General features: G+C 55.4%; 1 protein-coding gene across 1 annotated transcript in view; it reads left to right on the forward strand.

The window, feature by feature from the left end:
- LOC135289206 (WD repeat-containing protein 7) overlaps positions 1–10,094 on the forward strand; it is a 56,865-nt gene extending 46,771 nt beyond the window's left edge. The window contains exons 26-28 of the mRNA XM_064402629.1: positions 843–942; positions 6,589–6,693; positions 7,377–10,094. Of these exons, the coding sequence (XP_064258699.1) occupies positions 843–942; positions 6,589–6,693; positions 7,377–7,580 (409 nt within the window). The 3' untranslated portion in view covers positions 7,581–10,094. The remainder of the gene's footprint in view (positions 1–842; positions 943–6,588; positions 6,694–7,376) is intronic.
- The last annotated feature ends 2,284 nt before the right edge of the window (positions 10,095–12,378 follow it).

A 12,378-nucleotide genomic window follows, 5' to 3' on the forward strand; every position in this document is an offset into this window, starting at 1 on the left:
TTCCCTGCACAAAAACTGGGGCTTTTCCTCCTTCTCTTCTGTTCTTCATTGGTTTCTCCCCGTGTTCCATCCTGCTTTTCCTCCCAGCTGCCATCCATGCATGTCTCGTACCTGCGTGTGAGCAGTTGCTATGGCACTGGGAATCCCCAGGAACCCGGAGAGAAGGCTGAAGGATGGCTTCTTTGAAGCCCTAAACATGCTCAGCAATACAGTTTGAGACTGGTTCCAGGTGTTTCTTCTGGTGCATTTTGGCAGAGGAAAATCTAGCTGCAAAATTCCAACGTAATTCAGAATGCAGCTGGCACTTCCACAGGTCTGCTCTCCTGTGATGAGGCACAGTGATATCCCCAAGGATTTGAGTTTGCAGTTAGCATTTAGTGTCTTTGGCTTTCAAAGTGTTGAAATTCCTGGGATTTTGCAGCTGTTGGAATTCCATATGGTCAGACTGGGTGTTCAGGACTATTGCAGCCTTTACCCCAAGGGTGTTATTGGAGTGTGTGATGGCGAATTTCCCTCTTTCTTTACGCCCATCAAAAATTGATGAGTTTGCTTATTTCTCCTTCCACTTCCCTTCCTTTCTGTCTGATTTCCACGGGGAAATGCCCTCAGTCACGCAGGGTGTTGGATGGGCACCTAACCAGCTTTACTGAGCTGTTCCAGCACAGGGAGGGTACCCCCATGCCATAAATAAACCTGCTGGACAAATCTGCTCAGGTTCCATGGATCACACCCACCCTCAGCTGTTTCTGTGGAGTGCCAGGTGTTCCAGGGCAGCGAGCAGGGCTGTAAACCAGCTCTGAGCCTGCCGTGCCAGCCTCACTGCCCGCTGTGCTGCCCCCCAGGTTCTACATGGTGAGCTACTACGAGCGCAGCCACCGCGTCGCCGTGGGCGCGCGCCACGGCTCCGTGGCCCTCTACGACATCCGCACGGGCAAGTGCCAGGTGAGCAGGGGCTGGGGCATCGCTGCTGCTGCTGCTGCTGGGTGCCCGGGACAGCACCAGGGATCAGCAGCCCAGTCGAGGAGCGCTGCTGGCCGCGCTCCCTGGCACCGCGCGGGTGCCACCGGGTTCGCCCCAGGGTTGTCTCTCCTGGGCTGACAGTCCCCTGAAATTTGGAATTAGTTACTCTGTGCTGTAAATTCAGAAGTTCAGAAGTGCAATATTCAGAAGTTCCTTACTTTTCTAAATAGTCTTCCACATTAACCATGAAAAATAGTGCTGCGGGTGACCAAATGGACTCCCAGGATAATTAGGTCCTTTTCAGGTTTAATTATTATGAGTGAGATACAAAAATTTTCCAGATCAATTACTATGGGGCAGTACCATCTATTGGATACAGGTTCCTGCCTCCAAGTCCGATTTTATACGTAATTTCTCACAACTGCAGATTTTTCTGGCTGCTCAAAAACATGGAATAACTTTAGGACGGTGCAGCTGAAAAAGCTGTGCCATCAGAGAAAAGCTCAGGTTTTTAATTTTCTTTCCTGTGAGGGGTTTTGGGATCCTAAAAAGCATTTTGGGTTTAGTTTTTTTCCCCCTTCCAGGTAATTTTAATTTTTTTGAGAAAGGTGGTTGTAGGAACTGACTGAGAAATTACTTGGAGTGATCAATAGGATGATGGGTATCAAAAATCCCCCTTTTTAATAAAAATTAAACCAGCATTTGTCTAGGATGGGCTTTCCCCTCAGTAAAATTTACTATGTTAGTAGACTGTATTCAGACTATTCCAAATGCAAACACTGAATCTCTTTCTCCATAGCTCCACATCAAAAGCAGGTTCTCTCTCCTCTGCCATGACATGACCCCGTTAACCCTCTCGGGGTGCTGCTGCTGTTGCGATGTGGCTCCGTGGGGCTGCTGGGGCTGGCAGTGCCCTCGCCGTGCTGGGACTGATGTGTGCCCCAGCGTGGCTGGCTGCTGATGGCTCCCACAGCAGAGCTGCTGACCCCACCGCTCGCTGCCCACGGCTGCTCACCCGTCTCCATGGCACCCCAATAAATGCCCTGCTCCCTGCCTCCGGGAGCCAGCCCGTCCTCAGCCACGGCTTCTGTCCCCGTTCCGAGGAGAATCCCTGTGCTCATGTGCTGTCCCACACAGCAGCAGCAGCAGCCCTCCATATTCCCCTCCATATTCCTCCTCACACATTCCCCCTCACACATTCCTGCTCCATATTCCCCCTCCATATTCCCCCTCACCTATTTCCCCTCACATATTCCCTCTCCAGATTCTCCCCCACTCATTCCTCCTCCATATTTCCCCTCACACATTCCTCCTCACACATTCCTGCTCTATACTCCCCCTCACTGATTCCTCTTCCGTATTTCCCCTCATACATTCCCGCTCCATATTCACCCTCACTCATTGCTCCCTCATATTTCCCCTCACTCATTCCCCTCCATATTTCCCCTCACATATTCCCCCTCTATATTTGCCCTCACTCATTGCTCTTCCATGTTTCCTCTCACACATTCCCCCTCACACCTTCCCGCTCCATATTTCCTCTCACCCATTCACCTCTATCTTCCCCTCACTCATTCCCCTCCATATTCCCCTCACACATTCCCCTCCATGCTCCCCTCACACATTCCCGCTCCATATTTCCCCTCAGCCATTCACCTCTACCTTCCCCTCACTCCTCCTCCATCTTCCCCTCACACATTCCCCTCCATCTTCCCCTCACACATTCCCCTCCATGTTCCCACTCCATATTCCCCTCACACATTCTCCTCCATGTTCCCCTCACACATTTCCCCTCACACATTCCCCTCCATCTTCCCCTCACACATTCCCCTCCATGTTCCCCTCACACATTCCCCTCCATGTTCCCCTCACACATTTCCCCTCACACATTCCCCTCCATGTTCCCCTCACACATTCCCCTCCATGTTCCCCTCACACATTCCCCTCCATGTTCCCCTCACACATTTCCCCTCACACATTCCCCTCCATGTTCCCCTCACACATTCCCCTCCATGTTCCCACTCCATATTCCCCTCACACATTCTCCTCCATGTTCCCCTCACACATTTCCCCTCACACATTCCCCTCCATCTTCCCCTCACACATTCCCCTCCATGTTCCCCTCACACATTCCCCTCCATGTTCCCCTCACACATTCCCCTCCATGTTCCCCTCACACATTCCCCCTCACACTTTCCCCTCCATGTTCCCCTCACACATTCCCCTCCATGTTCCCACTCCATATTCCCCTCACTCATTCCCCTCCGTGTTCCCCTCACACATTCCCCTCCATGTTCCCCTCACACATTCCCCTCCATCTTCCCCTCACATATTCCCCTTCATGTTCCCCTCACACATTCCCCTCCATGTTCCCCTCACACATTCCCCTCCATGTTCCCCTCACACATTCCCCTCCATCTTCCCCTCACACATTCCCCTCCATGTTCCCCTCACCCGTTCCCCCTCAGACATGACAGGGGTTCCATTCTGAAGCAAAGAATTCCTCAGAACTGGCTGAACTCCATTCCAGTTTTGGGAACAGCTAGCAGTGGTGTTTGCTGTGGAATCCGTGCCGAGCTTTCCCGGCTGGAGCAGCAGTGGGTTTATGGCAGGTTCTTTGGGGTGCAGGGGGCTCAGGGCTGTGTGCCAGGCTCTCCCCGCTGGATGGAGCAGTGGGTTTGTGGCAGGTTCTTTGGGGTGCAGGGGGCTCAGGGCTGTGTGCCAGGCTCTCCCCGCTGGATGGAGCAGTGGGTTTGTGGCAGGTTCTTTGGGGTGCAGGGGGCTCAGGGCTGTGTGCCAGGCTCTCCCCGCTGGATGGAGCAGTGGGTTTATGGCAGGTTCTTTGGGGTGCAGGGGGCTCAGGGCTGTGTGCCAGGCTCTCCCCGCTGGATGGAGCAGTGGGTTTATGGCAGGTTCTTTGGGGTGCAGGGGGCTCAGGGCTGTGTGCCAGGCTCTCCCCGCTGGATGGAGCAGCCCCTGGCAGATGTGCAGTGCCCTCACCCAGGGGGGGCTCCAGGTGCCCCGCAAGGTTCATGTGTGGTTTTATCCTGGTGTTTTACCCTGGGGCACTGCCTGCCATTGCACAGCCAAATCACGGCTGCCTTTCCCTGTCCCTGTCCCTGTCCCTGCCCCTTTCCCTGTCCCTGTTCCTGTCCCTTTCCCTGTCCCTGTCCCCTGTCCCTGTCCCTGTCCCTGTCCCTGTTCCTGTCCCTTTCCCTGTCCCTGTCCCTGCCCCTGTCCCTGTCCCTGTCCCTGTCCCTGCCCCTGTCCCTGGGGCTGAGCGTGGCTCTCCCAGCCGGGGCTCCAGGGCCGTGCCAGTTCTCAGCTCCATCCCCAGGGCCATTCCCTGGGTGGCTCTGTGATTTTATTTTAAAGATTTAAAAATTAAAGATTAAAGCAGGTTGTGCGGCGCTCCTGTCCCAGGTGAGGCAGAGGTTAAACTCAGCAGCTCCCCAAAAAGAAGGTGGAGCTTCCCTCAGCACCTTCCATCACAATCCCATGATGACTATTGATCCCCTCCTTCCTCCTTCCCAGCTTCTCCCGGCTCTGGCAGTCCTGCATCTTGATCGGGGCTGAGATGAGATCTGGGATTTGATAAAGATAATTGATGCTTCTCAGGGAATTGGAAACAGTTCTGAGGGCAGCAGCTCCACCTGGAAATGTGCCCTTTGTTTGCCCAGCCCCGAGCCCCACGGCCACGGCCCGAATTAGGCACAAATGGCAATTTTTATCCCAAAATCAACCCTTGGAGTAACAGTTACAACAATAATTCATAGCAATGTCAAAGGATTAGGCAACAGGATTAAGGTATCGTTGAGCACAAGCTCTGTTTGCCCAATTAAACACTAAGATAATATTACATTCCAACCAAATTCTTAATATTTTGCGTAAGATTCCTAATTATTAACACAGAGGTAAAAATCCTGCACTTAAAGGTGCAGTAACACAGGAAAATACTGATGCTATAAATGCTATTTTATATCAGATTAAACACTAAAATGAGACTGGAGAGAGAGATGGCAGGTAACTGAATTTTAGGATACCTGATAGTTGATGGGAAAATATTAATCTTTTCCCAGGTGAATTCTTGCTGAGTACCCGAATCTGGCCCAAAATCCCCCAATTAATTCCTCAGTACAGGTTCTTTAATTATCTTCTTTTCCTTTACGACCATATTTGGGTCTATAAGGGGAGACTCTGAAATATTCCATTTTTATTGATTAAATCTTGGGATTCATCATAAATATTTAGAGCTGCATTTCAGAAATACATGTAATTTTTGTACCTAAAACCTGGGTCATTTGCACCGGAAGATTAAAGAGAAACAGAAGTTATTTTGGGTTTATTTCAAAGCAAAAACTACTTTTAAGCCTGGGCTGGAATCAATAATGTTTGGTCCTGGGTCCTTCCAGAATTAAAATCCCAGCAATCCCAGCATTAATTGGATTGTGCAGGGCTGATTTTCTTTCAGTCCTGGATGCCTTGGCAAAGTTTGATTTATGTGGAAGGCAGAAAAGGATTTAATATTCCATTTGGAATGAATCGTGGCCTGGCTTAATTAATGACAGAGGAGAAGATGCTGCTCTTGAAAGCAGGGCTTTAAAAACCTGCAGCCCACACCTGCACTTCCAGCAGAGCTGTCCCTGGAAAGCACCCCCTGAAATCCAGAGAAAAGGCAATTCCTGAGTGCAGCCTCAGCTGGATGGGCCAGATAGCACAGGGAGGGATTTCCACTGGTTTGTTTATTAAATCAGATGATTAGAGGTGCTGGAACCGGCGTGGGTTTGCAGAGCTTTCCCTTGCATTGCTTCAAACACGGGGATTTCTTTGGAAATCTGGCATTTTGCTGCACTTACTGATCCAGAGTGGGTTTTTACATCACCTTTAGGGGCTTGTGCAGTTCAGTGGAGACTGTCCCCAGCTCTGGGCTGGGAACTGGGTTGTGGGGTGATGGGGTGATGGGGTGATGGGGCAGGTGCCCTTCCCCTTCAGGCCCTCGCAGAGGGGAGCTGGGAGCAGCTGCCCCATCCTTGGGGACAGTGAGGACGTTTCCAAGCTGGTGTCCCACCCTGTGTGCCCGAGCGCCTGCTGTGGTCTGCCTTTGCTAAGAGCACAGAAATCCTGGCTGGGGAGGATTAGCATCAATTAGAGAAGCACTGCCTTTAAATAACAAAGCAGCTGGATTCCCTCAAGGATTTGTGCTTCTTGGAACGGATTCCAGGAGTAAAAAAGAGCAACAAGTGTGCTGCTCCTATTGATTTCAACCTTTGTCTCACCAAAACATCTTTTATTGACAAGTGTTCCGTGCTTGTTAAGTGCTAAAGAGCGGGATGGGGCTAACTAATTAACTGTGGGGATCCCATTAAACAGAGACATTTGGGGTTCACTCACCTTTTCCACCAGGAATAAATTAATACCTTAATGGGTTCTTAATAGATCAGGCTCATTGCAGGTGCACACCCGGGGATGGTCACGGGGGCTGCTGGTGGGGTTCTGCTGGTGCTGATCCAGTGGGGTGGGGTGTTCCAGGAGAACTTGGGTTTTTGGGGCCTTTTTGGGGTGCTGCTGGGGGAGAGGAGCTCTCTGGGGCGGCCTGCCCCTCACTGCTGTGGTGTGTGCTGTTCCCAGACCATCCACGGCCACAAGGGACCCATCACGGCCGTGGCCTTCGCCCCCGACGGCCGCTACCTGGCCACCTACTCCAACTCGGACAGCCACCTGTGCTTCTGGCAGGTGAGGACACCCTCCTCCTCCTCCTCCTCCTCCTCCTGTGTGCCACCACCTCGGGGGGGATTTCATCCCTGCTCTTCATGCATTAAACGGCTCCAGCGGGGACAAAATCCCGGGGGAGGGAAGGTCAGACTGGGCTTGGGGCAGCCTGGACTGGCGGGAGGTGACCCTGCCCCTGGAAGGTGACCCTGCCCCTGGAAGGTGACCCTGCCCCTGGAAGGTGACCCTGCCCACGGCAGGGCGTGGAATGAGCTGATCCTTAAAATCGCAGCCCAAACACGAGGGGTTCAACACCCTGTGTGTGCTTCTCAAATGTGACCCCGTGCGCTGGTGATTTTTCCCTTCCGTGTCCCGCTTGGCACTATTATTAATGCAGGAAAATCAGGAGCATTAGTCATCCTAAAAGGGTTATTACTCACGATGATTTAAATTGTGGAAATGTCAGCGGGTGCCGTGATTTACACCCGGGACAAGGCTGGCTGGGAGCGGGCGCTGCTCGGGATTCAGGACACGGCAGTGGGAATGAACCACCCCAGGGATTGCCGGGGACAGGAATCCATGTGGGGGCATGCAGACCCAAGGCCGGGTCGAGCTCCGGGGTCCCTCCCCACCCTGGTGGTCCTGCTGGGTCTCTCTCTGGGAGCTGCAAACCCTCGGAGCCGGGCTCAGGCAGGCTGTCCCCGCAGATGAACACCTCCCTGCTGGGCAGCATCGGCATGCTCAACTCGGCCCCGCAGCTGCGCTGCGTCAAGACCTTCCAGGTGCCGCCGGTGCAGCCGGCCTCGCCGGGCTCGCACACCGCGCTGCGCCTGGCGCGCCTCATCTGGACCTCCAACCGCAACATCATCCTCATGGCGCACGACGGCAAGGAGCACCGCTTCATGGTCTAGGGACAGCGTCCTCATGGCCACGAGGGCAAGGAGCACCGCTTCATGGTCTAGGGACAGCGTCCTCATGGCCACGAGGGCAAGGAGCACCGCTTCATGGTCTAGGGACAGCGTCCTCATGGCCACGAGGGCAAGGAGCACCGCTTCATGGTCTGGGGACAGCATCCTCATGGCCACGAGGGCAAGGAGCACCGCTTCATGGTCTAGGGACAGCGTCCTCATGGCCACGAGGGCAAGGAGCACCGCTTCATGGTCTAGGGACAGCGTCCTCATGGCCACGAGGGCAAGGAGCCCCGCTTCATGGTCTAGGGACAGCGTCCTCATGGCCACGAGGGCAAGGAGCCCCGCTTCATGGTCTGGGCACAGCCAGGGTCTGTCCCTGCACCCCTTCATGGCCATGGCACAGCCAGGGTCTGTCCCTGCACCCCTTCATGGCCATGGCACAGCCAGGGTCTGTCCCTGCACCCCTTCATGGCCATGGCACAGCCAGGGTCTGTCCCTGCACCCCTTCATGGCCGTGGCACAGCCAGGGTCTGGCCCTGCACCCCTTCATGGCCATGGCACAGCCAGGGTCTGGCCCTGCACCCCTTCATGGTCTGGGGACAGCCAGGGTCTGTCCCTGCACCCCTTCATGGCCATGGCACAGCCAAGGTCTGTCCCTGCACCCCTTCATGGTCTGGGCACAGCCAGGGTCTGTCCCTGCACCCCTTCATGGTCTGGGCACAGCCAGGGTCTGTCCCTGCACCCCTTCATGGCCATGGCACAGCCAGGGTCTGTCCCTGCACCCCTTCATGGCCATGGCACTGCCAGGGTCTGTCCCTGCAGGGCTTCATGGTCTGGGCACAGCCAGGGTCTGTCCCTGCACCCCTTCATGGCCATGGCACAGCCAGGGTCTGTCCCTGCACCCCTTCATGGCCATGGCACAGCCAGGGTCTGTCCCTGCACCCCTTCATGGTCTGGGCACTGCCAGGGTCTGTCCCTGCACCCCTTCTTGGTCTGGGCACAGCCAAGGTCTGTCCCTGCACCCCTTCATGGCCAGGGCACAGCCAGGGTCTGTCCCTGCACCCCTTCATGGCCAGGGCACAGCCAGGGTCTGTCCCTGCACCCCTTCATGGCCATGGCACTGCCAGGGTCTGTCCCTGCAGGGCTTCATGGTCTGGGCACAGCCAGGGTCTGTCCCTGCACCCCTTCATGGCCATGGCACAGCCAGGGTCTGTCCCTGCACCCCTTCATGGCCATGGCACAGCCAGGGTCTGTCCCTGCACCCCTTCATGGCCATGGCACTGCCAGGGTCTGGCCCTGCACCCCTTCATGGCCATGGCACAGCCAGGGTCTGTCCCTGCACCCCTTCATGACCATGGGGACAGCCAGGGTCTGTCCCTGCACCCCTTCATGGTCTGGGCACAGCCAGGGTCTGTCCCTGCACCCCTTCATGGTCTAGGGACAGCCAGGGTCTGTCCCTGCACCCCTTCATGGCCATGGCACAGCCAGGGTCTGTCCCTGCACCCCTTCATGGCCATGGCACAGCCAGGGTCTGTCCCTGCAGCTCCCCAGGGTCCCCTGCATGGCACCCACCCCCATCCCTCGGCAGTGGCAGTGTTTACCAAAAAGGCTTTTACCAAAAAGTGTTTACATGGTGACCACTTGGGGATGGGGTCTGGGGGCCTGTGCTGAGCTGCTGTCTGAAGGGGTTGGATGTGCTGCCGTGGCCAGGCCGGAAGGAAAAATAGTCCACATGTAAATAAATAATTTAAAAATGCTGTTAAATGGCAGGCTTGGGGGAAAAAAAAAGTATTTATGTAGAAAGGTGGTTTTTGCCACCGGTGCAGGTATTTATTTAAATAAAGGACAAAGGGGGCCATTTTGAATGGAGAAATGATCAAAATTATGGAAAAAAATGAATTGTTGACTGGATGTACTGAAATATTTCCTTCAGTAGGAATATTCCTGTGTGACACTCGCTGTGACTGTGTTTCCTTCTTACATATCTGATTTTGTGGAATATTTTGTGTGAAATTTTCTGGTTTCTGCTCATGGGAAAGAGAGAAAATCTCTCCAATCCTTTTATTTCAGTATCTCTGTTTGTGCAGCTTTTCCTTGGCCGCAGAGCTCGGACCTGAGGCTGGCACTGCCTGCTAAGCTAAAAATGGTACTTGTTCCCCAAATGAAGGGATCCATTTCTCACCTGGCTCCAAAAGAGACATGAAATGTCTTTTACTGTGCTTGGGGTTATCTGTGTGGTGCAGGGTGGGGTTTGCAGCCCGGGAGCTCTGTGTCTGTGTGCTGTGCCAGGGCTGCTGCCCGTGCCACCCTGCTGCTGCCAGCTCCCCGTGTCCTGGGCCTCGTCCCTGTGCCCTGGGGGTGCCCTGGGGGTGCCCCTGGGTGACAGGGGACAGGCAGTCACCCTGTGGTGTTCCAGTGTCTGCCTCTCCACACAGCTGCTCCCCCCTCTGTGGGTTGAAACTCGCGGTGTAAATATGCTCGTGGAATAAACCTGGGCTGAAACGCGTTGCCTTGCACGGGTGTCCGTGGTCTTTGCCCACTCTTCAGCAGTCTGTCACTGACAAATCTCCATTTCCTTTGGGATGGGGGCAGAATGGTTTGGCTTGGAAGGATCTCCTCATTCCCTGCCTTGTCCCTGTGCAGCTGGAGCCCGCAGCCCTGCCAGGCTGGCGAGCTCCCTGGAGGAGCTCAGAGCAGTTGGGCTGGGCACTGCCTTTGGGGCATGGCACAGGAGGCCCCTGTGCCGTGGGATGCTCTGGAATTACCTGCTCGGTCTCCAAACTCGCGTGGGTGTGTCCAGCCTCTGTTCCTGGGCAGAGCAGGGGGATCCAGGGGGGCACGGGGCCTGCAGAATCCTCTCCTCTCCTCTCCTCCAGCTGCAGCCAGAGCCTTGGAGCATCAGCAGCTGGGAGGAGCAGGGAAATACTTCAGGCTCCGAGTGGAGGAGGGTGTGCTCCCTCTGCTCCTGCCCCGGCTGCTCAGGAGGCTTCGCTGCTGTCCAGCCTCTTCCCAGCCTTTAGAAACTTCCCCAGCATTCACACTTTTGTCTGAACAACAAAAAAACATCAGGGGAAATGTGGACGGGAGCCTCCCTCCGGTGTGATAAATTGACACTCGGTGCAGCGGTTGCCTGGAGCGCGCTTTGAAGCGGGAGAGGCTCCTGGGGAACTTCCCCCTCTCTCTGATGTCTGAAAATTAAAAATTAATCCGCTATGAAAAATTAAAAGGTGAAACTTTCTGCTCTTTCAGCAGCAGAGCTTTTGGAATGCTGATGTGGGGCTTGGAATGGAGGCTGAGTGACATCTCCGGGAACAGCACCGTGGGCTGGTGCATTTTAATATCAGATTTTAATTGATTTTTGTAAATTGGAAACCTGTTTGCAAAGGACTGGAGATGCTTCAAAAGGGGTAAATATTTATTTATTGATGTAAATAACCTTAAACAGGCATTTACTCACTCCTGCAGAACTACTCACAGTTTACAACACGGCGAAAGGAAACCGATGCTGGAATCTGCACACCTTGCAAGGTTCAATTTGTTTATAAACCAATGGATTCAAAGAGAAAAGGGGTTAAAATGCACTTTATTCCAGGAGCACACAGCGAGGCTGCTGCTGCTGCTGGGAGGAGGCAGAGGCAGGAGGAGAGGAGGGGGAGTGGGAAGGTCCCAGGTGCCAGGGGGGTTCCCTTGGCCCTCCTGGGCTGGTTTTCCACACGGACACTGAGGGAAATTCCTGTCTCCCTGAGAACAGAGCAGCCCGTGTGCCACAGGTGAGGATGCCCGCTGAGCTGGAGGGGATGGGAGTGAAAGGAGGCAGAGCCCCAATCCAGTCTGTGCCTGGATTCGGGGATTCAGCCGTGTCCCCCCGGGCATGCCAGGGGAGCTCAGAGATGAGCTCCCATCGAGAGCATTGGCTCGGAAAATGGGGAAGCTTTAGGGCAGGCACACAGCCCCGGGGGAAGGTCTGCCGGGGGAATGGAAGAGCTGCAGCCACCGCCGCTGTGATTGCTCCGTGCAGTGTCCATTTTCTGCAGGTGTCAGTCGTGCAGAGCCATCACCTGCTCCCGGAGCTCTGGGAGGGGGGCACACAGTGCTGGGGTGCTTTGGGCTGGGGTACACAGTCCTGGGGTGCTTTGGGCTGGGGCACACAGCCCTGGGGTGCTTTGGGCTGGGGCACACAGCCCTGGGGTGCTTTGGGCTGGGGCACACAGCGCTGGGGTGCTTTGGGCTGGGGTACACAATCCTGGGGTGCTTTGGGCTGGGGCACACAGTGCTGGGGTGCTTTGGGCTGGGGCACACAGCGCTGGGGTGCTTTGGGCTGGGGCACACAGCCCTGGGGTGCTTTGGGCTGGGGCACACAGTCCTGGGGTGCTTTGGGCTGGGGCACACAATCCTGGGGGGCTTTGGGCTGGGGCACACAGCCCTGGGGTGCTTTGGGCTGGGGCACACAGCCCTGGGGTGCTTTGGGCTGGGGCACACAGCGCTGGGGTGCTTTGGGCTGGGGCACACAATCCTGGGGTGCTTTGGGCTGGGGCACACAGCGCTGGGGCGCTTTGGGCTGGGGCACACAGCCCTGGGGTGCTTTGGGCTGGGGCACACAGCGCTGGGGTGCTTTGGGCTGGGGCACACAGTGCTGGGGTGCTTTGGGCTGGGGCACACAATCCTGGGGTGCTTTGGGCTGGGGCACACAATCCTGGGGTGCTTTGGGCTGGGGCACACAGCCCTGGGGTGCTTTGGGCTGGGGCACACAGCGCTGGGGTGCTTTGGGCTGGGGCACACAGCCCTGGGGTGCTTTGGG

Source organism: Passer domesticus, chromosome Z, assembly GCF_036417665.1.
Source record: "Passer domesticus isolate bPasDom1 chromosome Z, bPasDom1.hap1, whole genome shotgun sequence".
NCBI classification, from domain to species: Eukaryota; Metazoa; Chordata; class Aves; order Passeriformes; family Passeridae; genus Passer; species Passer domesticus.